Raw genomic sequence first — 26,280 nt, forward strand, 5'->3', positions numbered from 1 at the left:
GAGAGGAGAAAGTTTAATAGAGGCCAATACTGCGCCTGTCTCCTGCTGCCTCCTCCACTCCCCTCTGTGCTTCGTGGAGTCTCCCTCTAAGAGGGTGTTTGTCCTCACAGTCTCTTGGGTGGGCAGGTCATCAAACAATACAGCTGAGGAAAGCAACACAAAAGGTTGAAGGAGGGGATTTGTGGCTACATCTGTGTGATGGCGAAGCCCACACCTTCCACATCACAGTGGGTCAGAGCTGCCAGATAAAATACAAATGTTGCATGGGACTTACTCAAACTTATACTTGCTTATCTGAAATTCAGATTTAACTGGGCATTGTCCCAAATATTACACGGGACATATTTATGCTAAGAATTGTTATTTATCTGAAATTCAAATTTAAATGGGCAGCGTGTTATTTTATTTGCTATATCTGGCAGTGCTACCCTGGGTCCATGCCCCACCCCCAAACCCACCTGGCCTGAGTGTAAATGCCCTGACTCTCTGCTCACCCCAAACACAAACATAGGCCTGGCCAATTTCTTCCATGTGCTCATTCCACCTTCTTCATTTGCCAGTTTGCTTCCCTTTCTCCTTTGGTGTGTCCCAGTTCCCAAGTACCAGGAGCAGGGCTGCAAACACCTCCCCTCTCCAGCCCTCGGCTACTCCACCGTGCCCCTTCAGGATACCATGAGCCAGGACAGAAGATGGATTCTCCCTGACAGAGCAGAAAGCGGCCTGAAGGCTCAGCCCACCCAGCCCTTCCCTAAGAGACGGAGAAAGTGAGGCCCTGTTTTTGTTTTTTTTTTTTTTTGAGACGGAGTCTCGCTCTGTCGCCCAGGCTGGAGTGCAGTGGTGAGGCCCTGTTTTAAGCCACTGCCATGCTTGGCCCAGCCTGGCAAAAGGGCCCTTCCCAAGCTCTCCTGCCTATGGGTTACACAAAATGCAGGAGATGGACTAACCAGGACTGTAGGTTACATGTGTGAGTGTGCACATGCATGTGGCTGGCAAATGTGTGTACTCACACATAGGCACATGCATAGCAAAGGCCACTTCCAAGTGCCCCCTATGATCACAGAAGAAGTTTTCCCCTTGCCCTGACCTGACCCACTTCCTGCCTGCCTCCTAGCACCTCCTTACAGTACGTGGCCATCTTCTTGGCTCAGCCACAGTCTCTGCCCTGATATCCCGGCTGTCCTAGGTGAACAGGTTCTTACCTCCCCTCATGCACCTCAGTGCCAACACTACATAATGGTGAGGCACATGAATTTTGACGGTAGACAACTTGGGTTCAGATTTAAGCCCTGCAGCTTACTAGCTGTGGGGCCTTGGGGGGCTTAATCTCTCTGTAAAATGGGGCTAATCAGAGCTACCTCAATTTCATTTTTGAGAAGATATAGGACACAGTACCTGGTATTGTATACCTGGTATATGACAAGGACTCAATAAATGGAGACAGTGATTAATATTGGTGTCATGGTTGTCACTGTAGGGATGTTCTCTGCCCTGAGCTTCAGAGAAGGAGGTACTGCCCCCCCCTCAGGGAGTGAGGCTTCCTGGGTCTGTTAATTTACCCATTAGGGAGGCAGTAGCAGAGAGCAAGGCCCGGATCTTCGAGAAGTGTCAGGCCCTAGCCCCTCCCTGGCCCCACATCCAATGGGTTGCTGGGCCTTATCAATTTGACCTCTTTTTTATTTTTTTGAGATGGAGTTTTGCTCTTGTCACCCGGGCTGGAGTGCAATGGTGTGATCTCGGCTCACTGCAACCTCTGCCTCCCAGGTTCAAGCAATTCTCCTGCCTCAGCCTCTTGAGTAGCTGAGATTACAGGCATGTGCAACCATGCCCAGCTAATTTTGTATTTTTAGTAGAGACGGGGTTTCCCTACATTGGTCAGGCTGGTCTTGAACTCCCGACCTCAGGTGATCCGCTCACCTCAGCCTCCCAAAGTGCTGGGATTACAAGCGTGAGCCACCGAGCCCGGCCATCAGTTTGACCTCTTAAGGATATCCGAAATCTGTGTTCCCTTCCCTCATCCACACTGGACCTGCATTCTCTTCCCTTGAGGCCCTCATTCATGACACCCCTTTCCATCTCTCCTTGTTGAAATCATATCCTCCCTTAAGAAGGCCATCTCAAATGTGGTCCTAAGCAGGACTCAAGGCTTAGGGATCTGTCTGTGGTCTCTGGAAAATCTGGGATTATGATGCTGCTCCCATGGAAAGGGCCATCCCAGGGTCAGGAGGAGAGTCTGAGCATCTGCTGGTTGGGCATCTGCAGATGAGAGCCCTCACCACAATGGAATGGGGTGTCAAAGCAGGACAACCTGGATCCCCGACCATCCCTGGTAAGGGGGCTGTCCAGGTCTCCTCTAGCTTACTGGTGTGCTTGGTCAGGCCATCAATTTGAGGCTTGGAAGCAGAGAATTTAGAGGGCATTTATTCACTCATTTATTTATTGCCCATTTATTTAAAAACATTGAGTGCCATCTGCAAACTAGGCATTGTGCTGGGTGCTGGGCGTTCACACCTGAACGTAGTGCCTGCTATGGTCATTTATGCAGGAGGTTGAGGTACAGCCCTCATCTTCTGGAGTAATTGATGATCAAATCCAAGAACAAGGGCTCCCAGGACCAGCTGAGCACTAATCACAGCAGGAAATGGCTTTCTACATCCTCATTCAGTCTTCCTGTCTTCTCCAGCAATCCAAGGTCATTAGATGGGAGCATAAGATCTAGAAAACCTAGCTCAGTGCTTTAAAAACATTAATGTGCTGATGAATCAATGAATCACCTGGGAGTCAGGTTAAAATCCAGGTTCTGATTGAGTAAGTCTGGGGTGCGGCCTAAAATTCTGCATTTCTAACAAGCTTCCAGGTGATGCTGGGGCTGATGGTCCATGGGAGTCCACATTTGCACGAAGCTCCCCAAGGTGGTTCAGCCACAGACCATCAAGGCTGTGATGGCCACCACTGGAGAACCATGTCCAAGGTGACAGGCCTTGCCAGCAGAGGGCACTCACTGAAGGGCTTTTGGTCCCATCATGTCAGGTTTGATGTGGGTGGGAAGTCTTTCCTAACTACAGCTTTCGAAGAATGTCTTGGTGAATGCGCTTTCACACCCAAGACTGCAGTGTTGGCCCATCCACCCATGGTCCCCTTGCTGGTGAGCTAGGGAGTATTTCCCAATGGTGCTTGAGGTCTTCACAGACAGAGCACTGGTGAGATGCTTAGGGAAAAGACAGAAGCACTACTGGACCTTCTACAAGGGGGCTTGTGCTGTTGGGATGAAAGATCACCCCATCCCACCCTACTGATCACATCACTTCTCCTTTGGGTTCAGGATTATGGGGCTGTAGGGCCTTTGTGGATAAGGCTGGGGTTTCCATGGCTTCAATGCCATATGGCTATGTGGGAGGACCATGGCTCAGGGCCAAGCCTCGCTTCAACATAGGAAAGTCCAGCAATAGATCCATGGTACAGGTCAGTTTGTCCAGTCCCTGTGAGACCATCAGCTTAGGGCAGTAGGGGTTCAGCCCAAGTCCCAACCTGGGGCTCAGAGACAGTAGCATATTGATAAAGGCTATCATGGCCTGGGCACATCTGTAAAAAGCTAAGGTTGAAAATCTTGTTTTGCTGGGCTGCTAAGATCTTCTAGGGCTCCCATCAGTAATCCTCGTATCACCCTAGAATCTCTGGTTATGCAAAAACAGGATTGTCCACCATCTGTTCACCTGTTCTGAGAGGCAGCTAATCAAGAACTTCAACTGTGGCATGCAGGACACTCCCAGAGGTCATCGACTGAGCAAGAAGCCCCAGGACTTTAGCAGGAGCTCCTTGCCCCTGGGCCCTTGAAGGGACAAGGAACAGGTGGTGCTAGGGATGGGTGACAGGGAAGGGCTTACACTTTTGGGGAGGCATTTTTCTTTGGGTTGGTTCAGAGGGAGGATATTTCCCTCTGCCAATGCTGAGAACATCTCCATTATATGATCTTGGACTATCACAGAAGAGTTAGGAAGGTCGAGGTCACACTCAGAGAGCTAGGGTACTATGGCATAGGTTTGGAAACCCGGGAGTATGGATGTGAAGGAAAATACTGGCTATTCACAAACAGGCTATGGGTTCAGCCTTGGGTCTGAGAGGAAGAAGAAGGATTATTCGTGGAAACATATGGCATAGAGGATCAAGAACTATTGGCCAGTGGGAGGTGGAGGTTGCAGTGAGCCAAGATCCTGCCACTGCACTCCAACCTGGGCAACAGAGTGAGACTCTATCTCCTCCCCCACAAAAAACCAAAAACTATGGGTTGGAATGGAGCCAAATATGGGAACTCGAAGAGGTGGGATACAGGATACATGTCACAACTTTAGTCCCAGGGAACCTCAAAGGCCCTTTTGAGGGCCTGGCTGGCCCAGTCTAGCCCCAAAGCTTGGTCTGCATCTTGCCCTGGATTGACCCCTCTCCATCCTCTCTTCCACCAGGCGCCTAGATGCCAACCTCATCTCCCTGGTCCCGGAGAGGAGCTTTGAGGGGCTGTCCTCCCTCCGCCACCTCTGGCTGGACGACAATGCACTCACGGAGATCCCTGTCAGGGCCCTCAACAACCTCCCTGCCCTGCAGGCCATGACCCTGGCCCTCAACCGCATCAGCCACATCCCTGACTACGCCTTCCAGAATCTCACCAGCCTTGTGGTGCTGTGAGTGCTGCTCTGTTCCCCATCCCCAGTGGGGTTCTGCTGGGGGCTGGGGGCTGCATGTTTACCTGAGTTGGATTGGAGTCTGGCTAGCTTTGCTCTTCTTTGTATGTTGCTAAACCTTCTGGTCTCCCTTTGGAAAAGCATGAGGATGACCATTCCCTGTTGATCCCATAGGGTTATAATGAGGTCGAATGACATGAGAGCTTGAAAAGTGCTCTGAGAGTCACTAAAGGGCCAGGGTACTATAAACAGAAAATAGGAATTAAGCTATTATTTTCTTGCCATGCACCTATAATAACTATACCATGATAACTGAAATATAAGTCAAGAATTTCTTAAGTAATTTCTACCACATTTGACAATTAGATGATGCAGTCATATGCTTTGGCACAGGGATGGGATAAATTCATCTCATTTCCCAGGCCTTAAGAAGCAGAGAAAAGCCATCACTTATAATTAGACAGCAAAACCCCATCACCGTAATTACCTGGGAGATATCATCCCTGGCAGGAACTGGGGACTGGGGTTAACTCTGCCTTCCCAGTGGGAGCATTAGAAAGCAAATTAGCTCCCAGCTAATTGCTATGAATGATTGGTAAGTTCATAGGGTAATTACTAAAAGGGCTTGGAGGTCATGTATAATTGCTTTGGGTTACACACTAATTGCTGCAGGAACATGGCTTAGGAACATGCGTGTTAGTGACTCTACTGAATGGTAACATTCCTCCCGCCCCCCACTTTTGAAGATCTGGCGTGATTTTCTAAGCGAGGGAATGGATGATACCTAGTTCCATTTGAGAGATGAAAGGCAGGCACCAATTTGTTTGTCTGATTCTCTGTCCTGGGAAGCTGGAGAACCAAGATGAATATCCTTGTGGACTATATTCTTCTGTCAGGATGCCACACCCTCCCTTCTTCTGGGAGTCACGGAGTAGGGGGTATTTATAGAGGGTAAACAGAACAAGGTGATTGGTCCTAACTTTGGTGATATCCCCGTGACATTGTGAGGGGGTGGGGTCAGGCCTCTGTGAGTGGTAAGATTACTAGAGAAATAAGAACTTCATGGTTGGCCCCAGATGGATGAGCAGGAGCAGGCATTTATTGAGCGCCCATGTGGTATACTGAAAACTCAAAAAACTATGAGATATAGACACTGCCCTTGAGGGGCTTTCGGTCCAGTTGAAAGAGCAGAATAAATACGGGGAAAAATAATGAATGATGTAGTGTCACTTATGCTAACACAGTCAGATGATAAGTTCAGACTCATAGCAGCATTGGTATGGTGGGAAGGCTGAGGTGGAGGGGAGGGAGGCTTCCTGAGGGAGGTGGGGTGGGACCTGGGCCTGGAAAGATGGTGAAATGAAGAGAATGAGGACATTCCAAGTAGATAGCAATAAAGACACGGCGGGGAGAGTAAGTGTGTTTGACTGCCAGTAACCACGCCAGTCGGGCTGGAGCAGAGGGTCCCCATGCAGAGCTCAGGAGAAGAAGCTGGAAAGGTGCATGTTGGGACTTGCAATGTCAGAACAGAGAGCTTGGCTTCTATCTGCCCGTGTGGGTGGGGGAAGCTTGAAGGTTTTCAGGCAAGGGTTAAAAATGGAGTATTTTAGGAAGATTAATTTGAAGGCTGGATTGGAACTGAGGCAGACTGGAGACAGGAAGGTCAGTTCAGAGGTTCTTGGTATCAGTCAAAGTCCAGTTAGTTTAAGGAGGTGGTAGAAGGGATGGAAGGGACGGCATGACTGTGAGGGCTGTTTTGAAGGAAGAATTGACCTGATTGAGAGGTTTTCAGAGGGTAGAAGACCAAGAAGAAGGCGGGTCATGGGTGACTCCAAGGTTTGGGTGGGAGCCAAGGAATTGGCCTGTAAGTCAGGCCTGTTATAGATCTAGGAGGTATTGAGGGGGAGGCCCACTGAGGACAAAGAGGGACAAGGGACTAAGGAAAGAAAACCTACTGGTGTGGGAGCAAAGCTGATAGAGAAAAACTGGTCCCTTTGCATGGGGAGAGGCTAGAAACATTACCCCTTCGTCCTTCACCTGCCTCCAACTCATGGGATGGAGGAGAGAGGCTTTTAGCAGAGGGTGACTTGTGAGGTGGACAGGAAGCTGGGGAATGCTGTCCAGGGACTACAGGATGAGCTGTAGGAAGGCTCAGGAGGAAGAAAAGGAAGACTGGATATGATGGGAAGCAAGAAAGGTATTTGGTTAAAATCAAGGATTGCATAGGGGCCTGGCTGGAGGTGTGAGCAGGCAAGCAGGGTAGAAGAGAAGGGGCTTCTTTTCAACCCAACCCTGAACTTTCATCATCCGGGTTGCTTTGCCACATGTGGAACCCCCCTCACCACTGCTCTGGCACCAACAGGACCCCTAGGTAGCACTTAGTTGGACAGCAGTGGTATCATGTGTGTAATCTTGTCTCTTTATCTGGGCTATAAGCCTCAACACTTCCCCCGGACTGGGCCATTTGGGGTGCCCAAGACACCAGGGTTGAATGAGTGGTTTAGGGGAGGAAGTTGGAGGGAGGAGCTGGATGTTTAGCTGAGATGGTTTGGACCTGAGATACTGGGGGAGGCAGAAGAGGGTGGAAAATGGAGATGGAAGTTCAACAGGAGGCAAGAAGAATGATAGAGTTTGATGACAATTGGTTTGTAGGTGTGAAAGAAATGGGAAAAATTAAGGGGAGATCACTCCCAGAAGGCGGTGTTTTCCCTTTTGGATGAGAAGCTCCCTGGGGACAGGAGTCTGTTTCCTGAAACGGAACCTCATGGAGCAGGTGGGTAAGGATAGGGAAGACAGACAGAAGCTTTAAATCCCCAGGCTCACAGGAGTCTGGTCCTTACCCATCTATGCTGGATGAGGCCTGCCCATTGCCTTTATATTTAAACAACATCTTGGAGGCCAGCCTGATTTTCTTCCCCTTGTCAGTGATTTCCTTCTTCCGCCTGAAGATGTTTTTAAATTCTTGAATTTAATAGTTTAACTAGGATATGTTACAGTATAGAATAGTCAGTATTTAATTATCCTGTAACAATATATGCTTTTGAGCTGCAGATTCCATTCTTTCGTCATCTTAGAGATTTTTTGGTATTATGTCTTTGAATACATCTTCAGTCTCATTTTTGCATTCTTTGCTCCAGAAACATCAATTATGCTTGTGTTAAATCACCTTTATGTCTTCAGCATTTAGTTTTTGTTTTAACATTTTTGTCTCATTCAACCATAGTCATCACGATTATCTCAAGTTTTCTCTCTGACACCAATTCAATTTTTAGCAGTGTCTGCACTGTCCCTTGCTTTACATTTATTGACTAGTTTTTTTTTAGTGATGTAGTTTGGTCCTTAATTTATTTCCTTAATCTACTGTGTCATTTTTCCTTTCACTTAAGAACATTTGTCTTTGAAATAATGTTTTATTGGATTGTTTTGTAGCAGAAGGCTACTGTGATAAATTTCTTTGTGTTCCTGGTCCATTAGGTATCTTTTCTTCTAGGCTTGAAACTTTGCCTGCCTTTTGCATCCTCTTTCTTCTTGCTCACAGTTTCCCTGTTGTATGTTTTCATAATTTCCATGCAATGTTATTTTTTTCCGGCTTATGCTTGGATAGCTCTGTCCAGTTGTTCAAGCTGCATCACCTTCGGTCCCCCTTTGCCTGGAATGCCCTTCCCTCTGCTTGTTCAGTTCACCTGTCCTTCAAGGCCCTGCTCTGGATCACCACCTCTATAAAGCCTGCCTTCATTCCTCTGGCCTCACCAATCTGCCTGTTCTCTGAGTGTATCTGTAGCTCTCTCCAATTGTAACAGAAAGCTTCGCCTTTAATTATATGTTGTCTGCAGTGGTTTGCTGTTGGCTCCCATAAGTACGTCTGGCCACTGAGTCAGGCAGACTGGGTCCTGGGGAGCCCGGCCATAGAAGCCTCAGACTTGAGCCCCTCTGACATCAGAACTGTCTCCTAGAGCTTAGGGGAAACTTGCTTTAGCCTTGGCCTAAGGCTTTCCTCTCCCTTTTTCCTTTAATAGGAAATCAAAATGGGGTAGCCTATGGTCAATCTAGCCGTGGAGATTGTGGCTTCAGAAGTCAGTCTTGGCCAGTCAGTTTGTTCCTAGAAACAAAGGGATGGATCATTAGGGTCATTCTGTCCATGCTTCTGCCTCCACTTTCCCACTCATGCCACTGTGTGCTCTTCCATTCCCTGGCCCCAGTGCTGTCAGCACCCATTCTGATGCGTCTTTCCTTCCCGTGCAGGCATTTGCATAACAACCGCATCCAGCATCTGGGGACCCACAGCTTCGAGGGGCTGCACAATCTGGAGACACTGTGAGTTTTGAGGTCTTGGTCAAACTCTGTCCTGCCTGGTGATGAAAGCCTGGAGTCCTGGAGTGGAGGGAGCACACAGAGGGAAGAGCCAGCGGGCCTAGGTGCTGGGGTCTGGCCCCGGGCTTATTCACCCACATGCCCCTCCCTGGCACTTTCTCTGGAATATCACTGAGAATGAATTTCTTCCTCCTTCAGGTGGTCAGAATGTGCCCTCTGGGAGTTCAGAATGGCCCAGGGAGTAGGAACCTGGGATCTCCCTGTGGGCAGAGACCACCAAAATAATGAAAATTCTGGACAGAAATGGGAATTGTAAGAAGCTCGAGGAATTAGAATATGAAGCCTGGGGAATAGAAGGCACGGGGGTAGGGCTGGGGCTAACTTGATGGCAGTTTTGACATCTGTGTAAGGGTGGCTGCTGACGGAAGGGAGAGTAATACCACAGAGTAATGCTGGGATTGTTTGCCAATTGATCTAACTAGCTAAATGATTAATGGGGAGATGGCCCATTCAGCGTTCCAGCCTGACTATAAAAAGCACCCAAGCTGTTGACTCTCAAAAAGCCATATTATTCACACATCATCATCCTGGAATTCAGTTAAGGTCAGAATGCACCCAAACCCTCCCATCATTTCCTCTGGAGTCCTGCCAGCCCCTGCACAGTGGGCTGAGTGGGCCCCACTTGAGCAAACAACTGGCTGGGCTCTCTAAGTGTGGCCGTCTCTGCCAGCTGGGGTCCCTCAGCTCCCATGAGGGAGCTGGCTACCACAGCCACCTGGTACAGGCCTGGGAGAGGGGCGATGGGGAAAGAAGGACCCCCAGGTCACCAAGTGCGAGCCACTAACGTTGGGGTAGAGCTCATGGTGTCGGGGGGATGGCCACAGTTTCTCTTGCCCCCGACTTGCTCTGCCTCGCTCTCCATAACCAATCCCCCTTATTCTCCACCCCACTGACATACCCCAGGACATCACTCCTGAGGTGAGGGGTTTTCAAGAATCCAAAGCAGCAGAGGAGAAAATGCTGAGAGTCGGGCTGTGACCTGGGAAGCAATATATTGGGGAAAACCATTTAGCAAAACCTATCCCAGGAGGCCTGGGCTGACGGCATTTGTGGTGGTGCAGGGAAAAGTAATAGGGATGCTGAGACCCAAGCTCCACTCTTTTGTCCTGTGGGCACAAGACCCAGGTGTGTGGCTGCTTTCTTGGGCTCAGCCTGAAGCAGGAGAAACGGCAGAGCCAGCCCAGCTTTGCCGGCATGCTCACCCTCCTGAAGACTGAGGACTGAGGTGTGGGGGACATGCCCCAGCCTGGAGGCAGGATGATCGGAACCTCTCCCTGCCACTGTGAGTGACTTGGGCTACATGTTCCTCCCTCTCTAGCTGTCATAGACAGCTGGGCAGTTAACTCTGGACAGTCTAGCCCACTCAATCAACATCTGAGAAAATTGATGTCCAGGGAGGTGTCATGGCCTGCCCAGATTTACTCCCTCAGTTAGAGACAGAGCAGATCTAGGGTGTGTTAATGAGAAAACATACATGAAAGTCCCTAGGGTAGAGCCTGCTGTCCTATTTTGTCTGGGTCAAATGTGAGCTGTGTGAGCCTGCTATGTGCCAGCTGTTTGGGGGAATCCTGGATGTAAGAGATGGCCATTAGCCTCCTAAAGCCTGTGCCCCCACACCACCCTCCCTCAGGAGATATAAGAGCTTTTAGGGCAGTGTTTGGAGTTGCCATGGATGAGAAGGGCAGGAGGGAGTCCAATGCCATGGGCCCTGGAGTGTGGGCGCTGTTAGCTCTGCTGGGAAATCAGTTGGGGAGGGGATACATATACTGGCTGTGTGTTGGCACCTCTAAAAAGCCAACTAGCAGCTGTTTCTTCACTTTTGGGGCACACTGCCTAATTCTTTCTCAATTAGCCACTGGATTGCTGTGCAGGGCATTTGGCTCAGCTGCTGCTGGCTGAATTACAGAGCAATCCTGCCGCTAAGCGCCCACTGTACCTTTCATCTACGGGAGCACTTGATTCCATCACACAAAGCCCAGGGCCTGCACCCACTTTACCAATGGGAAAGCTAAGGCTAGGAACCTGGTGGCAAAGCCCTTGGCATCAGACAGCCTGGGGTACAATGCCAGTTCTACCAGCTGTGTGACCTTGGTCAAATCATTTGCCTCTGTGGGTCTCCGTTTTCTAATCTGAAACATAATGCCAGTAATATACTAACCTTACAGGGTTGGCCTGTGGATTAAGTGAGATGATGTGTGTAAAATTCTTACAGACCCTGACAAACTGTATAGGAACCTGCCCTACACTCCTTTCTCCTTTCCCATCCCCTCCTCTGAGGGCCTCCATCTCAACAATACCCCTTTCTTCCTGCCCTTGAGGGGGTGAGTTCTTCTTCCAACTTTTGATCTCCAATTAAAAAGGGGAAAAGTGTGTTCTTTATCCTCTGTTCCCCAGAGCTTTTGCTGGGGAGCCTGCAGGGGCAGCCAGATGTGGCAGGGGGAGGAGTAGATGGGAGAATAAAAGGAGAAAGATATGATAGTCAAACCTTTTAATTGTTGCATAATTGGCACGCTTTGCAGCCTCAGTTATTACTCTGGAGCTTTTCATGTAAGCTTCTCACTGGAAGGGTATTTCTCCCTCAGGCCCCGTAAATCTTTGCCACTTAGACTTCTCTCATCTCCGGCAGCAGAGGGAAGATCAAACCCCTGTGGCCCAAGCTGCGGTTTGGCTGGAGCTGTGGTTTGGCTCCTCTGCAGACTCCTCTAAGTGGGGAAAGCAGCCCCCAGCCATACCACCTGGGGAGGAGGGGCCAGGAGCGGGCATGCACACGCGTGGCCACACAGGCATCTGGAACTGCACAGCCAATCATGTGCACATGCAACACACATGCCACAGGTTGCAAGCCCTACATGATCCTCACTCCACATAGGCAGCCCCACCCCACAACCCAGGACAGCACAGAAATGCCCATCACAAATGCACCTGCAGCAACACGGCCTCTGTTATGGCCTCAGCTCTGGAGACCAAGCTGTTTGGCTTCCAACCCTGGCTTTGCCTCTGCAAGCTGGGTCAGCCAGAGGAAGTAACTCCACCTCCGTGAGCCTCACTTCCTTCATCTACACATGGGCTGCCTCAGAGATGGGGGAAAGTGGGAGAGACATACACCATGCTCTCTTTTACTCAAAAAGGGCAGCAAATTCAAGTGATTTGGGCAGGGTTCAGGGGATGGGCACTGTTAAGACCTGTCTCTTGCTTAGCAGAACAAATCAGGCCGACTTCACCCGCCCCACCCCCTTCCTGCAGAAACCTTGCTGTCCTCTGCAGAAGTCTGACCTCGTAGGAAGGAAGCTCCTAGGACATTTCTCCTGATGTAGTCATCATCATTCCAGACTTTGCCAAGAAACCTCAGCCAGAAGCAGACAGGTCATGCTCCATCCTGCATCCACAACTCCTTTCTACTTCCACAATGAGGATGACGCCAACTTGCTGGGAAATTGAGAATCACAGGTGGTCTAGCCCCCAGACTGTGAAGTAGTATTTCCACTTACCAGATCAAACCAAATGTAGGTATTTGGGGGTGAGTTGCCCATGTCTCTATAGTTTGTAAGTGATAGTAAACCACTAGAAACCATACCTCTTGCTTCGTAACACGTTGCTTCATTTAGCACGAGGTTCCGTCAAGGTCAGCTCAATCGTAGGACTTCCCAGGTATCTAGACTGAGAGATAAGAGAGCATGCTGAAGAACATTTTTAGGAAGGTTTACCCGGGAGGTCTCAGGACCTGAAACCCTAGGTCGGTGTTTGGAAATGTGTGCCTGGAGGCCATGAGGAGCTAGTCTAGCCTGACAGCTAATCTTTAAAAATCTTTGCAAGAAAAGAAAAGGTCTAGCAAACCCAATTGCATCCTAAAGGGCCCACCCTCATGCTCTAGATCTGGGAACTTGATGGCTGAATCTCAGCTAGAACCCAGGAGGGGACAGGGTCCAGGATGGACCCGGGGACAACAGTGTCTCACCTCTCTTGGGCCTGGATGATGCTCCCTGGGCCTTGTTATAACCTCATTGAACAAATCAGGCCCAACTGGAGCCCTGTGCTGGCTGGACATTTCCCTTTGGAGGAGAGCCTGGGGCCATAGTGAGAACAGAAATCTGGCCCCAGCTGTCTCTCTAAATCAGGACTGGCATTCAACAGGGGCCTGGGATGGGAAGAGAGCAAAGAAGAAATGTATTGAATTCTGCCTTATAATACAAAATTGTACCTTCCACATCAAATCTCCTCTGGTGACGGATGCTCTGGTGATCTGTTTCCACAGAACATTTTTACTTCAACAGTGACTGTAGCTAGAAAATGTTCCTCTCTCTGTGTGTCTTTGAAACTGCTAATGCCAACAGGAAACTGGCTCTGACTTGGCTCTGAGAGTATCTGGCCTACGCCTCACTCCTGTCCCTGATGTCAGCCTTTGGCCAGGGACGGGAAACCAGGTGGACTTCCACCGAGGTCCTCCCAGGGCTCGGGGATCTTCCCGGGGTAGTATGAGGATTCATCTTGACTCAGCAGACCTAGATTCAAATCCTGGCTCTGCCACCAGCATGTAATAGGTGTAAGTCACCTGACTTCTCAAGAGCCTCGGTTTCCACAAATAGAAAATGGGGATAATAGTTTTCAGTTGAGAAGATTGTTGGCAAGGATCACATTAAATGAGATGACTTCACATGGTGCCTGGAACATTATAGGTGCTTGATTTATGTTGGCTTCCTTTCCTGTATTCCCGTTTAATGTTGGACAGAATGTGTCCTAAGGTGGCTGGGAGGATGTTACCCAGAAGTGTCATTTCACAGTGGTCCATGCTGTGTCTCATCTCCTCTGTAGGATGGATGGGAATTTCCAGGCAGTCAAGGCATAGCTACTGTGTTAATTTCCTGTGGCTGCCATAACAAATTACCACAAATTTTGTGGCTTAAAAAAAACAGCAACGGCCGGGCGTGGTGGCTCATGCCTGTAATCCCAGCACTTTGGGAGGCCAAGGCGGGCGGATCACGAGGTCAGGAGATCGAGACCATCCTGGCTAACACGGTGAAACCCCGTCTCTACTAAAAATACAAAAAAGCCGGGCATGGTGGTGGGCGCCTGTAGTCTCAGCTACTTGGGAGGCTGAGGCAGGAGGATGGTGTGAACCCGGAAGGCGGAGCTTGCAGTGAGCAGAGATTGCGCCACTGCACTCCAGCCTGGGTGACACAGTGAGACTTTGTCTCAAAAAAAAAAAAAAAAAAAAAAAAAAAAAAAAAAAAAAAGCAACTTATTCTCCCACAGTTCTAGAGGTCGGAAGTCCAAAATCAAGGTGTTATCAGGGATGGTGCCTTCTGGAGGGTTTGAGGCAAAATCCATGCCATGCTTCTCACCTCACTTCTGGTGTCTGGTGGCAATCCTTGACTTATAGACCCATCACTCCAATATCTTACTCTATCTTCAGGTTGCCTTTTTTGTTTTCTTCTGTGTCTCTCCTCTGCGTGTCTCATCTTCTTGTAAGAACATTTGCCATTGGATTTGGGGCCCACCATGTTAACCAAGGATGATCTCATCTTGAGATCTTTAATTCCTACTGCAGAGGCCCTTTTTCCAAATAAGCTCACATTCACAGGTACCAGGCTTAGCTTACATTCACAGGTGCCAGGTTTGAATATATCTTCTGGGGGCTACATATATTTCAACCCACTATACAGCTATCCTGGTGGGCTCTATGACAGAGCCCTCTGGGGACAGACTAATGGGTTGGGGCAGAGGTCCAGATGAATCTTGCAAATTTGCCTTCATATCTCAAGGTAAGTGCTGATAGTCCCACTAGTCACTGGGCGAATAATAATTACCTGCAGTTAAGAGAATTAGAAATATTTTTTTCTGAAAGGCTGTCTTGTCTCATAACTTATTTATCCCCCCAATCACTTGTTGAGAAAGACAAGGCAGGAACTGTGTATCCTCATGTTACAGATGGGAAACTGAGACAGAGGGTGGATGACTTGCCCAAGGACACCCAGCTAATTAAGAGCCAGGATTAGAACTTGGATTTCTCTGCCTTTGGCCCAGTGTCAGCCCATCAGACCACACTGCCTCTTGAGGCTAAGAATCAAGGAACTCTCTTTCCTTGCCAGTTCTTAATCATCTTACATTTGTGGGTTTATTAGCTGCAAATTTGTAGGGTTTTGTGGCTTATAGAGGAATTTATTGTTCCATATAAATTTTTTCTGGCTTCCCCCACAGAACCACTAATAACTTTTAACAGGCAGAAAAATTGAGCTGCCCAATGAGTTTGTGTTGCGTTCTGTGACCGTGACGAGTTATTAATAGTTCTTCCCAGCACAACGTTCCCTTTCCCATTGCCCTGGTGTGGGGGGTAGCCAAGGTCACTGCTCCTGTCATTGCTGCCTCTCCCTCCCCTGCTGGCAATGGGGACAAAACTTCCGCCGTGAACTCTACCCCCTCCGCCGACTGCTCCCACAGGCACCCCAGCCAGCTGGTCTGGAATGGAGAGGAAGGGAGGTTAAGGGGGGTGGGGAGGATTGGCCCACAGGTTCCTTAGTAGATGTCACGGAGAGGAAACGAAGTTCAGGTCTGGCCCTCCCATATCTGTAGGAAGGAGGAGCTGGTAAGAATTAAAGACTACCCCTCTCTTTACTTCTGTTTCTTTAGATTTACTCATTCCATACCTATTTATTAAGTTTTTAGTATGTGCCAGGCCACCATTATAGGCACTGGGAAAATATTTATGAACAACAAAGTATAGCCCCTGCTGTCACAGAGACGAAAGGGTTCTAGATTAGAAGTCCTGAGTTCTTTTCAACTTATCATGAATGCACTGTTTCCAGCATTTCTGACCTCATCACCTTAACCTTGGCATGTCCCAAGGCTCAAGTTCTCCCAAGACTCAAGTTCTGTTTACGCTCTCTCCCTCTGTGTTCTCATCTGGTCTTGTATGTTTGCTGATGGCTCCAGCCCAGACCTATCTCCTGAACTCCAGACTTAAATATTCAAAGGCCCTCTTAATGTGCTCACTGGATGTCTAACAAATATCCAGACTTCCAGACTGAACCCCGGAGTCTTTCTCTGAACCCATCCCACTAGAGGTCTTCCTAGCTCAGTGATGGCAGCTTTACTCCTGCAGTTACTCAGGCCCAAACCTTGGAGTCCTCCAAAACAGCTCTCTTTCTCTCACATCCCACATCCAAGCTGTCAGCAAACTCCATTAGCCCCATCTTCCAACTATATTAAGAATCTGACCACTTCTCACCCCTTCCACTGCTACCACGATGCTCCAAGCCGCCATCCTTCTCTCACCTGGGTTATTGCAGTGGCCTTCTATCTGGTCACTCTGCTTTCATTCTTGTCATCCTACAATCTATTTTCAACACAACAACCAGAGTGACTCTTTTAGTATGCAAATCAGGTCATGTTACTTTTCTGTTCCAAACCCTCCAGTGATTCCTCATCATACTCCAGAAAAAAAAACCCAACATTCTGTACTGGTCTACAAGGCCTCAGATGCTGTGGCCCCTTGCTGCCTCTCTGGTGTTACCCCTTCCTCAATCTACTCCAGGCACGATGGCCTCCTTGAATACACTACGTTTGCTCCTGCATCAAGCCTGTTCCTTTTGTCTGGAATGTTCTTTCCACCATTATCCACATGGTTTACTTCCTTACCTCCTCTAAGACTTTGCTCAAATGTCACCTTTTACGTATCCTCCCTGGTCACCACTTTGCAACCTCCATTCCCAGCACTCCTCGTTTTCCATAGCGTGCACCACAATCTGATATCCCAATAATTTGTTTACTCACTTAATTGCCTGCCTCCTATCTCTCCATGAGTTTTATTCACTTTTATATTTGCAGCTCTTGACCCAGTGCCAGGCACAGGGAAGGTACTCAATAAATGTTTGGTGAACAACTGTTTCAACAAATAGATGTATGGCTCCTGGCAAATCTTTATCCTCTCTGGGCTTCAGTTTTCCCATCTGTACTGGGAGGCATTGGACTATCTAACATCTAAGGTTCTTCCCAGCCCCAGTCACATCTATACTCTGAGATATGCAGTCTCTAGCCCAGACCTCTCCTCTGAGCCCTAGATGTAAGTATCCTCTAGTCAGTCCTCTCACAGTCCAGGAGCTGGCACAGGTATACCATGCTGTCTTGGAGAAATGGCCTGGATATGGACTGAACCCACAAGGATGGTCCCTCGGCCCTCCCTTTGGTCTAGGTCACCTTCCCACAAGCCAGTTGGTCAGAATTGCAAGACCCTAGCTTTTGACCAGAAGGTCCAAGTCTCTGGGAAAGATTATCAGGCCACATTCTGCTGTGGTCAGGAACACCTCAGAGCCTTCAGGTCTCCTGTATTAACAGGCCCCAAACATCCAGGTGAGAGAGATGTTGCCCACAGAGGTCTGATTGCATCCAGAGAACTGGATCCTGTTCTGGGTGCCATATCTTAAGCGTGGCAAAGGCTCTCCTGGGAAGGGTGGTGAGAATATGAAGTGTCACAAAATGTGATTCAAAGAACTGAAGAGAAGCCTTGGATAGAGTACAACGATCATCTTTGGAAGGCAGATTACATTTTATGCTCTTCCAGCTGACAGCATGAGGGCCAAGCAGGGAAGTGAAGATGGGCACTCCAGCTGATGGTAAGGAAGGATTACTTAATCTGCAGAGTGGCCCAGCAGTGACAGCACCAGAGACACCCAGCATGTCAGTGAGTGCCCTGCCCTTTAGATAGTTCTAGTACAAACTGGATCCTCATTGGGCCAGAATCACAGAGATGATTCTTCCTTTGGGGGCAGGTTGGACTATTATATTTTACCTCCCTTCTAATTCTAGGTTTCTGTGGTTCCAAGTGCTTCATTAGGGCAGGGCAACAAGTAATCTCAATCTCAGAGATCAGTCATTTTCTTTAAAATCAGCGCTGCTATTGCTTCAGGTAGATTCTGAGTTTTCTCTCTGGCGAGAAAGAGAATGTAGGTGGAAGGAGGGAGGTTGTATCTGTGTCTCTCAATGGAAACGAATGACAACTTTACTCACTGCTGCATTTATTAATGGGTGGCCTTTTATGTAGATTGTTTAGAAGTAAAACAATACTATTAGTCATAAAATTTTGGTTGGTTCTTGGCTCACCCAGTTATCTGCCCCAAGCACGTGGAGTCATATTTAGGACAGAGGCTCTGTCTGCAGTATGAGAAAAGCAATTAAGACATGTATTCACTGTGCTAGCTTGCCTTTGTTCCAGGCCTTTGGGAGATAAAAGGCAATTCAGAGTTTACAATCTATCTAAAATTTCTGTGTTTTGCATTTCACAATGGGGAGCTAGGCTCACCCATATTCCCCCATGTGCCCTTATCTATGATTCAGTAATAAACACAAATGTTAGCCTTGAGAATAAAAATGTGAGTGGAAACCCAATTAGTGATATTCATCTTTCTTAATTGCTATGAAAAGGAGATGGGCCAACTTGCGTGCTGACTTTCGTAGCATCTAAAGAATGAAAGTGTCTGTTCTAATAGCTTATGTCTAGTAAAAGGAAGAGATCAAAGGAATTGGCATTATTTGAACATCTACTCTGTGCTAGTCTCTGGACCAGGTGAACAGAGCAGTCTTATGCAATGGTTATGTCCCATTTACAGGTGAAGAAATGAGCTAAGAAAATTAAGAGATTTGTTCAAGATGATCCTGTTGGTGCACAGAAGACAAGAGCTCTCTCTAACACAGATAACATACAAAAAGACATTTAACTTCCAAATCATAGTTATTTGGCTTTGACATGCTTATAAGCACCAAAAGAAATGCCTGCAGAAGCCCAATCCTCCACGTCCATTTATCCTCTCTCCCTAAAACTTTTTTCTTAGCCCTGCTATTTAGAGCCTAGTCAGGATCCAACTCTGTGTGGAATATAGGAAAGTGTTTTAAACCAGGAGCCAAGAGGCCTGAGTTTGAATCCTGGCTCTGGAACTTGCAGCAATTTACCTCCTCTCTCCAAGCTAATTTCCTCATCAATAAAAAAAGGGGGAGGGGGGCCAGGTGTGGTGGCTCCCGCCTGTAATCCCAGCACTTTGGGAGACTGAGGCGGGCGGATCACCTGAGGTCAGAAGTTTGAGACCAGCCTGACCAACATGGAGAAACCCCATCTCTACTAAAAACACAAAATTAGCTGGGCATGGTGGTGCATGCCTGTAATCCCAGCGACTTGGGAGGCTGATGTAGGAGAATCATTTGAACCCAGGAGGAGGAGGTTGTAGTGAGCTGAGATTGCACCATTGCATTCCAGCCTGGGCAACAAGAGCAAAACTCTGTCTCAAAAAAAGAAAAAGAAAAAAAGAAAAAGAAAACGAAGGAACTGGATAGGATGACTGTAAAATCCTGCCAGCTCTGTCGTTTGAATCTACATCTGAATCTACAGTGAGGCTCTCCAGAGATCTCTGAAGTTGGCCATTTCTACATAACCTGATGGAAAAGAGAAAATTGGGCATTTGGGTCCTTGAACAGCTTGGGGCTGGGGTTGCCTTCTCAGCTACTTTTACTGATTGCATGAATTTGCCATCTGTTTTGATTAGATTTGGCTAGAAACAGCCCAGCAGATGAAGGGGTGTCTTAGCTATGGACAGCTGCAGCTTCCAGACTGAGCTCTGGCTGCAGTTGGAAGAGGTTTCTCTTTAACTTCAGTCCTTCCCCATCTGCTTCTAGCTCCCGGGAGCAGGAGACAGAACAGCGAACTCTTCCTGGGCTGCTGGCTGGTTGTGGGCTGTTAAAGATAATAGTCTATTAAGCCATGGATGAGTTTTCCAGCTGAAGCTTAGGCCATCATAAGCCATCCTGCAATGGAAGATACACACTGAGCCTGGTGCCAGGGGAGGCCTTCCCTGCAGTCACCGAGAGTCTGTGTGTTAGAGTCTAATCCCAAAGGCCAAGACACTGCCATGAAGCAGCCAGCTACCAAGGCCAAAGGAGCCCTCATCTTGAGACCCTGCACAGTGGACTCAAATGGTCATCATACAACAGTGAACATTCACATGTGTGGCCTTGTGCCTGGGCTGTGGGAGATCCAAAAGTGAACCCATATGCTTCCCAACCTCAACAAACTTCCTGTATCATTGGGGAGACAATATGCATGTAGAAAACCCAACTGTAGACTCAAACTGCCTGGGCTTCAATCCCCGCCCTTCTAGCTGTGGAACGGTGGTCAAGTGATTATCTCCCTCTGTGCCTCAGTTTCTCATCTCCAAAATGGAGGTCATTATGGTACCTACCTCAAAGGGTTGGCATGGCAATTAAATGAATTAGTATATGCAAATCACCTAGAACCATGACTAATGCATAGTAATTACTATTATTACCTCCACTACCATTACCATTGTAATGCTATGCATGGAGAGGAAGAAATCCCAGAAAAGTTCCGAGAGAGTGAGTGACTCCTTCTGACTATAGGGATTGGGTTGGATTGAGGGAGAAAGGTATATTTGAGCCGGACTTCAAAGGATGACTAGGATTTCAACAGCTGTGGATGTGGTGCAAGGGTATTTCAGACTGAGGGCATGAGGGGCACAAGTAGCTACACAAGGGTGTGAAAATGGCACAACCCATGGAGAACTGAAATGGCAGATGAAGCTGAGGGATTAGTTAAGGGCATCGGAGCCCATTAAGGGATTTGAATTTTGTCTGTAAGCCCTTGTTCTGGAAGCCTTTCCAGATTTTTCAACAGGAGAATGACAGACTCAGTTTTGCATTTTAAAAAGGTCTTTCTGGCAGATGTGTAGTTGCTAAGAGTGTGGGCTTCAGACTCACACTGCTGGGGTTCAAATCCTGGCTGTGACACCGAATTAGTTCAGGTAGGCTAAATGGCTGTGACATATAGACTGAAACATGGATAATGGCACAAACACAATAGAAGTTTATTTCTGGATCATGTAACAGTCTAAGGAGAGTGTGTCTTCTTGGCAGGTGGCCCTCGTCCGTGTGATGACTCAGGGATCTGGCTTCTTGGGAGCTTGCCACCTCTAGGGCCTCACTGTTTTTGGCCTCTAGCTGGTGGAAGGGTAGAGAGACCAGTGAGGAGACAAGTTGTCAATTTTATAAATCCTGGACTAGATGCGGTATGCACCACTTCTGACACCCCCACTGTGAGAGAGGCTGAGAAGTCCACTCTTGCTCCATTCCTGGCATTCTTCCTATTACGATAAGCTAGCACTGCCCTATAGAACTTTCTGGGATGACGGAAATGTTCTGCATCTGTTCTTCTCATGTGATAGCTGCTAGCCACAAGTTGCTATTGAGTACTTGAAGTATGGCTAGTGAAACTGAGAGCTAAATCTTACATTTTATTTATTTGTAGTTAATTTGAATAGCCACACATGCCTAGTGGCTATTGTATTGGTCAGTGCAACTATGGAGAAAAGAGAGAGTAGATTGTGACTTACAGGCAGTGGAGTCTGCCACAGACAGGTATCAGTTCTGTGACTGAGTGACTAATTTAATCTCTGTGTCTCGCTTTCCTCAACTGTCAAATGGGTATAATAGTAGTAACTGCCTCTTGAGGCTGTTGTGAGGATTAAGAGATTATTCGGACAAAACACTTAGGGGCTGGCACACATACAGTGCTCAAGCAAGGTTATCATATGGATGACTTGGAGGCAGGGATAGCAGATAAGAAGTGTACAACAGTCCAGAGGAGAGAGCCCTATAGAATTACCTCCAAGTATTGCCCTTTGCTCCAACCAAGCTATATTGCTTGCTCTTTTCTAAACACGACTCCACAGCACTCACTTCCTCTAAATTATGCTCTCTTGCCTTGATCCGTTCATTCCTTCGTATTGAAATCCTGCTGTTCTATCAAGACCTGGTTCAAATGTCACATTTCCATGAAGCCCTCATGGTCTTCCCAGCTCTGTGTGATCACTGCAGTCTGTGAAGGTCCTGATGCTTCATGTGCTCTCCACAATCATGTCAAAGATGCTCTTTCATCATCTTGTGCATTTGTCTAGATAGGAGTGGGTTTTTTTTTTTCAAACCCATCTCTCTACCTTCCACTTTACCCAGCAGAATTCTTTGTGTATTTCAAGGAGGCAAGAAATGTTCATTGCACTGAGTTGATTTCATCAGGAGCATAGAGAGTTGCAAAGACGTGTTCCCTGGGCAATTAGAGGCACAGATTACATCTACATGGTACTATATGAAGCAGGACTTTGGCAGTTTCCCAGGTCATTAAATCTGTGTAGATATCCAAATGGGAAACTTCCGGCCACCTCATTGGCATGGAGTTTGCAGAATTCTCTTTGACCTTTACACAGCTTTTATTCTTTCACATTTCTTGACAAAAGGAGACTTCTAGTTCACATGCCTTTTGCCATATGTCTTTTGCTACTGTCTGTTAGGCCACTCCTGCAAAATTCCTGACCAGAAACTGCCAAGGAGGGCTGGAACTACTCAATGATTGCCTGGACATGGGTCCAAAGAACTGTATAAAGACTTAATGATAGCAAAGTCACATGAAACCATCCCATGGTCTCTGTGGCCCCAGGCAAGCCACTCAGGACTATCTTGTGTCTTTTGCAACATCAGCCTCAAAATCTTAAGGATGTTCCCCCAAATACTCTAGATTCTCTTAAGAGTCTATTAGTGTTTTCATTAATCAGTTTATTTAGATGTCTTCACTGCTTCATCCATCAAGTATTTGTTGAACTCCTGCTATATGCCAGGATTATTCTGGTGTTTAGAGAGAATATGAAACAATGTTTCTATTTTCAAGAAGCTTTCAGTCTAATTGGGTGGGAAGAAAATAAACAAAAATATATGTCAGGTGACTAAGTTCTGTGAAGAGAAAGAACGGAAGCCGTCTCATTCTATATTGCTACATAACAAATCACCCCAAAATTTAGTGGCTTACAATATCACTTTATTATTTCTCATGAATTATGGCTTTGCTGGCTCATCAGGGTGGTTCTTCTGCTGGAGCCATCCCCTGGGCTCATTCATGAGGTTGCAGTCATCTGGACGCTCAACTAGGGCTAGGAGGTCTGGGGAGGCCACTCATATGTCTGGGGCTTTGGTATTGGCTGTCGGCTGGTCTTCTCTCTGCACATGGCCCTCATCATTCAAGAGTCTAGCCTGGAATTTCTTACATAGTGGTGGGAGCATTCTAAGAAAGCAAAGGCAGAGGCTGTGAGGCCTCATGTGACTAGGGACCAAGTCACACTGTATCACTTCCATCTCATTCTGTTGGACCTTGTCAGTCACAAGGCCATCCCAGCCCAAGGTAGATGTCACATCTTGAGAGGAGAAGCTGCAAAGGATTTGTGATCATTTTAAATCTACCCCACTGGATAAGGGAACAGCAAATGACAGGATATGCTATTTTAGATAGAGTAGTCAGAGAAGGGCTCTCTGATGAGGTATAATTTGGGCAGAGACCTGAATGAAGCGAGTGAGTAAACCATGGAAGTATTTGGGGGAGAGCATGCTAGGTCTTTGGAATAGCAAGCAAAGTCTCTGAAGCCAGACCGAAGCAATACTTTGCATTTGAGATAATAATGCAATATGAAGACTTTTCAGCTGGGCACGGTGGCTCATGCCTGTAATCCCAGCACTTTGTGTGGCCGAGGTGGACAGATCACCTGAGGTCAGGAGTTTGAGACCAGCCTGAGCAACATGGTGAAACCCCGTCTCTACTAAAAATACAAAAATTAGCCGGGCGTGGTGGCACATGCCTATAATCTGAGCTACTCAGGAGGCTGAGGCAGGAGAATCACTTGAACCTGGGAGATTGAGGTTGCAGTGAGCTGAGATCACACCACTGCACTCCTACCCAGGTGACAGAGCAAGACTCCATCTCAAAAAGAAAAAATAAACGACTTTTCAATAAAGATACTTCCATGTCATTTGTGGGAAATCTAGTTCTCAGGCAACAGTGGAGAATTCCTGAGTGCACTGGGCCAAGATGGAGGGGGAACACCTGCTTTTGAAACCTGAGATACGAGAATAAATCATGTATACAATTTAAGACCAAAAAGAGAGGCCATCGCTTTCATCCCTGCTGCCATCCTTCAATTCTCCCAGTCTGGTTTTCTAGGCATTTTCTGTAGCACCTGGTAGAACTCCAGGAACTCCACAGTTTGAAAATTCCTCTCTGTTTCCAACTCCAATACCTCTGGTTTTAGTCAAAGTGCTTTGCACACATCCTGGCCTCCGCCTGACCACATCCTTCACACAGCCTGTGGGAGCCTCTCTGTGAGCGAATCAACAAGGTTTGACGCATGAGAGGCAAAGGCGTCTGACTCACTAGAGAATGGAGCAAAGAGAAGCAAGGCAGAAGGGATTTTCTACTGTAATTACCCAAGATCACCAGGGTAGTCTGAGGGTAATCGGGTAATTAGTGTGTGTGTGTGTGTGTGTGTGTGTGTGTGTGTGTGTGTGTGTAGTGAGGGACAATTATCTGGCTCACTGGCTGCCAGACGCTTGTCACTGCCCCTCTGGCCCTTGGGCTGGGTTCCTGGCTCTACCTGTGGACTATTAAGTGTAATGACCTGTCACGCAGAGGAGCCTGTCATTATCTCCGTGTTAACATGGTATTTATCCACAGAACCCTGCCAAGTCACCTGTAATTAAAGGGCCTCCACGTGGTCCCCCTGCCCTGGCATTGGATGGACAACCATGAAAGTTGTCAGGGCAGGGGTGGCTTTAAAAAGCTGAGGAGGGGCCGAGCACGGTGGCTCAAGCCTGTAATCCCAGCACTTTGGGAGGCCGAGACGGGCGGATCACTAGGTCAGGAGATCGAGACCATCCTGGCTAACACGGTGAAACCCCGTCTCTACTAAAAAATACAAAAAACTAGCCGGGCGAGGTGGCGGGCGCCTGTAGTCCCAGCTACTCAGGAGGCTGAGACAGGAGAATGGCCCGAACCCGGGAGGCGGAGCTTGCAGTGAGCTGAGATCCGGCCACTGCACTCCAGCCTGGGCGACAGAGCGAGACTCCGTCTCAAAAAAAAAAAAAAAAAAGCTGAGGAGGTGGGCTGGGGTCATCCTGGGAGGCTAGGAAGGAACGCCGTAACTGAGTCTTCCCCCAACCTATTGCCAAACCCCAGGACCCCAGAAACAGGATTCAAGAGGCATCAAGACACCCCCAAATCAGTCACATTTCCACATGGGGTTAAGTCATTGACTACTGAGTAAAATGAAAGCCAACTTTAAAATTTTGGAAGCTCTTTGATGGTAGAGAGGGGATCTCATTACGTAACAGGGAGTACAACTTTCTAGAAGTACCCTGTAGTTCTTACTCTCTACTTCCCAGTCACTCTTTACTATCTCCCTCAAAATGCTCACCTCTTTCCCTGGGGCTCCCCTGTCTTTGGGGCTCTTTTCTATTTGTCACAAGCAATTCCAAATCTTTTCTGATGAAAATAAAAGTTACCCTCAGCCTCTTCCATTTCTCTTCCTTCTCTTACCCTGTCATCTCCAAAAAAGGCACAGACACAGAAGCTTCCTTAAAAGAGTTGATGGAGTGAAGCTGTGGTCACTTGTGGGTCAATATTTTGCCGCTGGTGCCTAAGCAGTGCTGTTCTGAACAACCTTATACTTATCCTTATACATTTCTAGACTTGGAGTACCTGGGTATGAATCTTTTAATTTGAAAAGATGTCAAATAGTTTCTAAAGGGTTGTACACATTTAAATTCCCACTAATAATTTATCAGAATGCTTGTTTCCCCACATTCTTGCCAACTTGGGTTACTACCCCTTTTTAAAATTACCTTCATCGTTTTCTGATTACACATGCGATATATGCTCATTGCAAAACAAAACAAAAACTGGAAAGTACAGAAAAGTGTAAGAGAAAATAGCTATTGTGCCTTCACCTAAAGAGAAGAAACACCCCCATTTTTATAGAGGATGACAGCAAAGACCACAGATGGAGACCACAGTAGTCACCTGAGGAACCTTCTGGAATCCCTAGTGCTGGTTATAAGATGTTAATGATCACCCACATCACCCCTTCCTCCACTCCTCTGATGTCTCCAAAGGCTTGAGATGCTTTCTTCAGTTGGCAGGGTCTATTCTGAGGGAGATGGTTCCAGGTATCTGCACCCCTGAAGTATGTTTCCTACCTCAAAACAGTTCTGCAGCCAGGAAGATTCCACGCCTGAGGATTTGTGGAACAGGAATGGAGCACAAACATTCCAAAAATGTGTTTCCAGACATTGGCCACTGGATCCAACAGATTGGAAAACTCATCTCCCTGGCCAAGCCCAGAGCCAAGTTTCCGTTTCTCAGGGACCG

The 26,280-nt window shown here is 47.6% G+C and overlaps 1 protein-coding gene across 5 annotated transcripts in view; it reads left to right on the top strand.

Annotated features, from left to right (window-relative positions):
- The window catches only part of LGR6 (leucine rich repeat containing G protein-coupled receptor 6), a 123,864-nt gene that overhangs the window by 75,508 nt on the left and 22,076 nt on the right, over window positions 1-26,280 (top strand). For 3 of the 5 annotated variants that reach the window (XM_015120162.3, XM_078002987.1, XM_078003003.1), the window contains 2 exons: window positions 4,458-4,673; window positions 8,916-8,987. The exons of the other annotated variants lie outside the window; for them this stretch is intronic. In XM_015120162.3, coding sequence (XP_014975648.3) covers window positions 4,458-4,673; window positions 8,916-8,987 — 288 coding nt within the window. The remainder of the gene's footprint in view (window positions 1-4,457; window positions 4,674-8,915; window positions 8,988-26,280) is intronic. 5 annotated transcript variants of the gene reach the window in all.

The sequence above is a fragment of the Macaca mulatta genome, chromosome 1 (assembly GCF_049350105.2).
Source record: "Macaca mulatta isolate MMU2019108-1 chromosome 1, T2T-MMU8v2.0, whole genome shotgun sequence".
NCBI classification, from domain to species: domain Eukaryota; kingdom Metazoa; phylum Chordata; class Mammalia; order Primates; family Cercopithecidae; genus Macaca; species Macaca mulatta.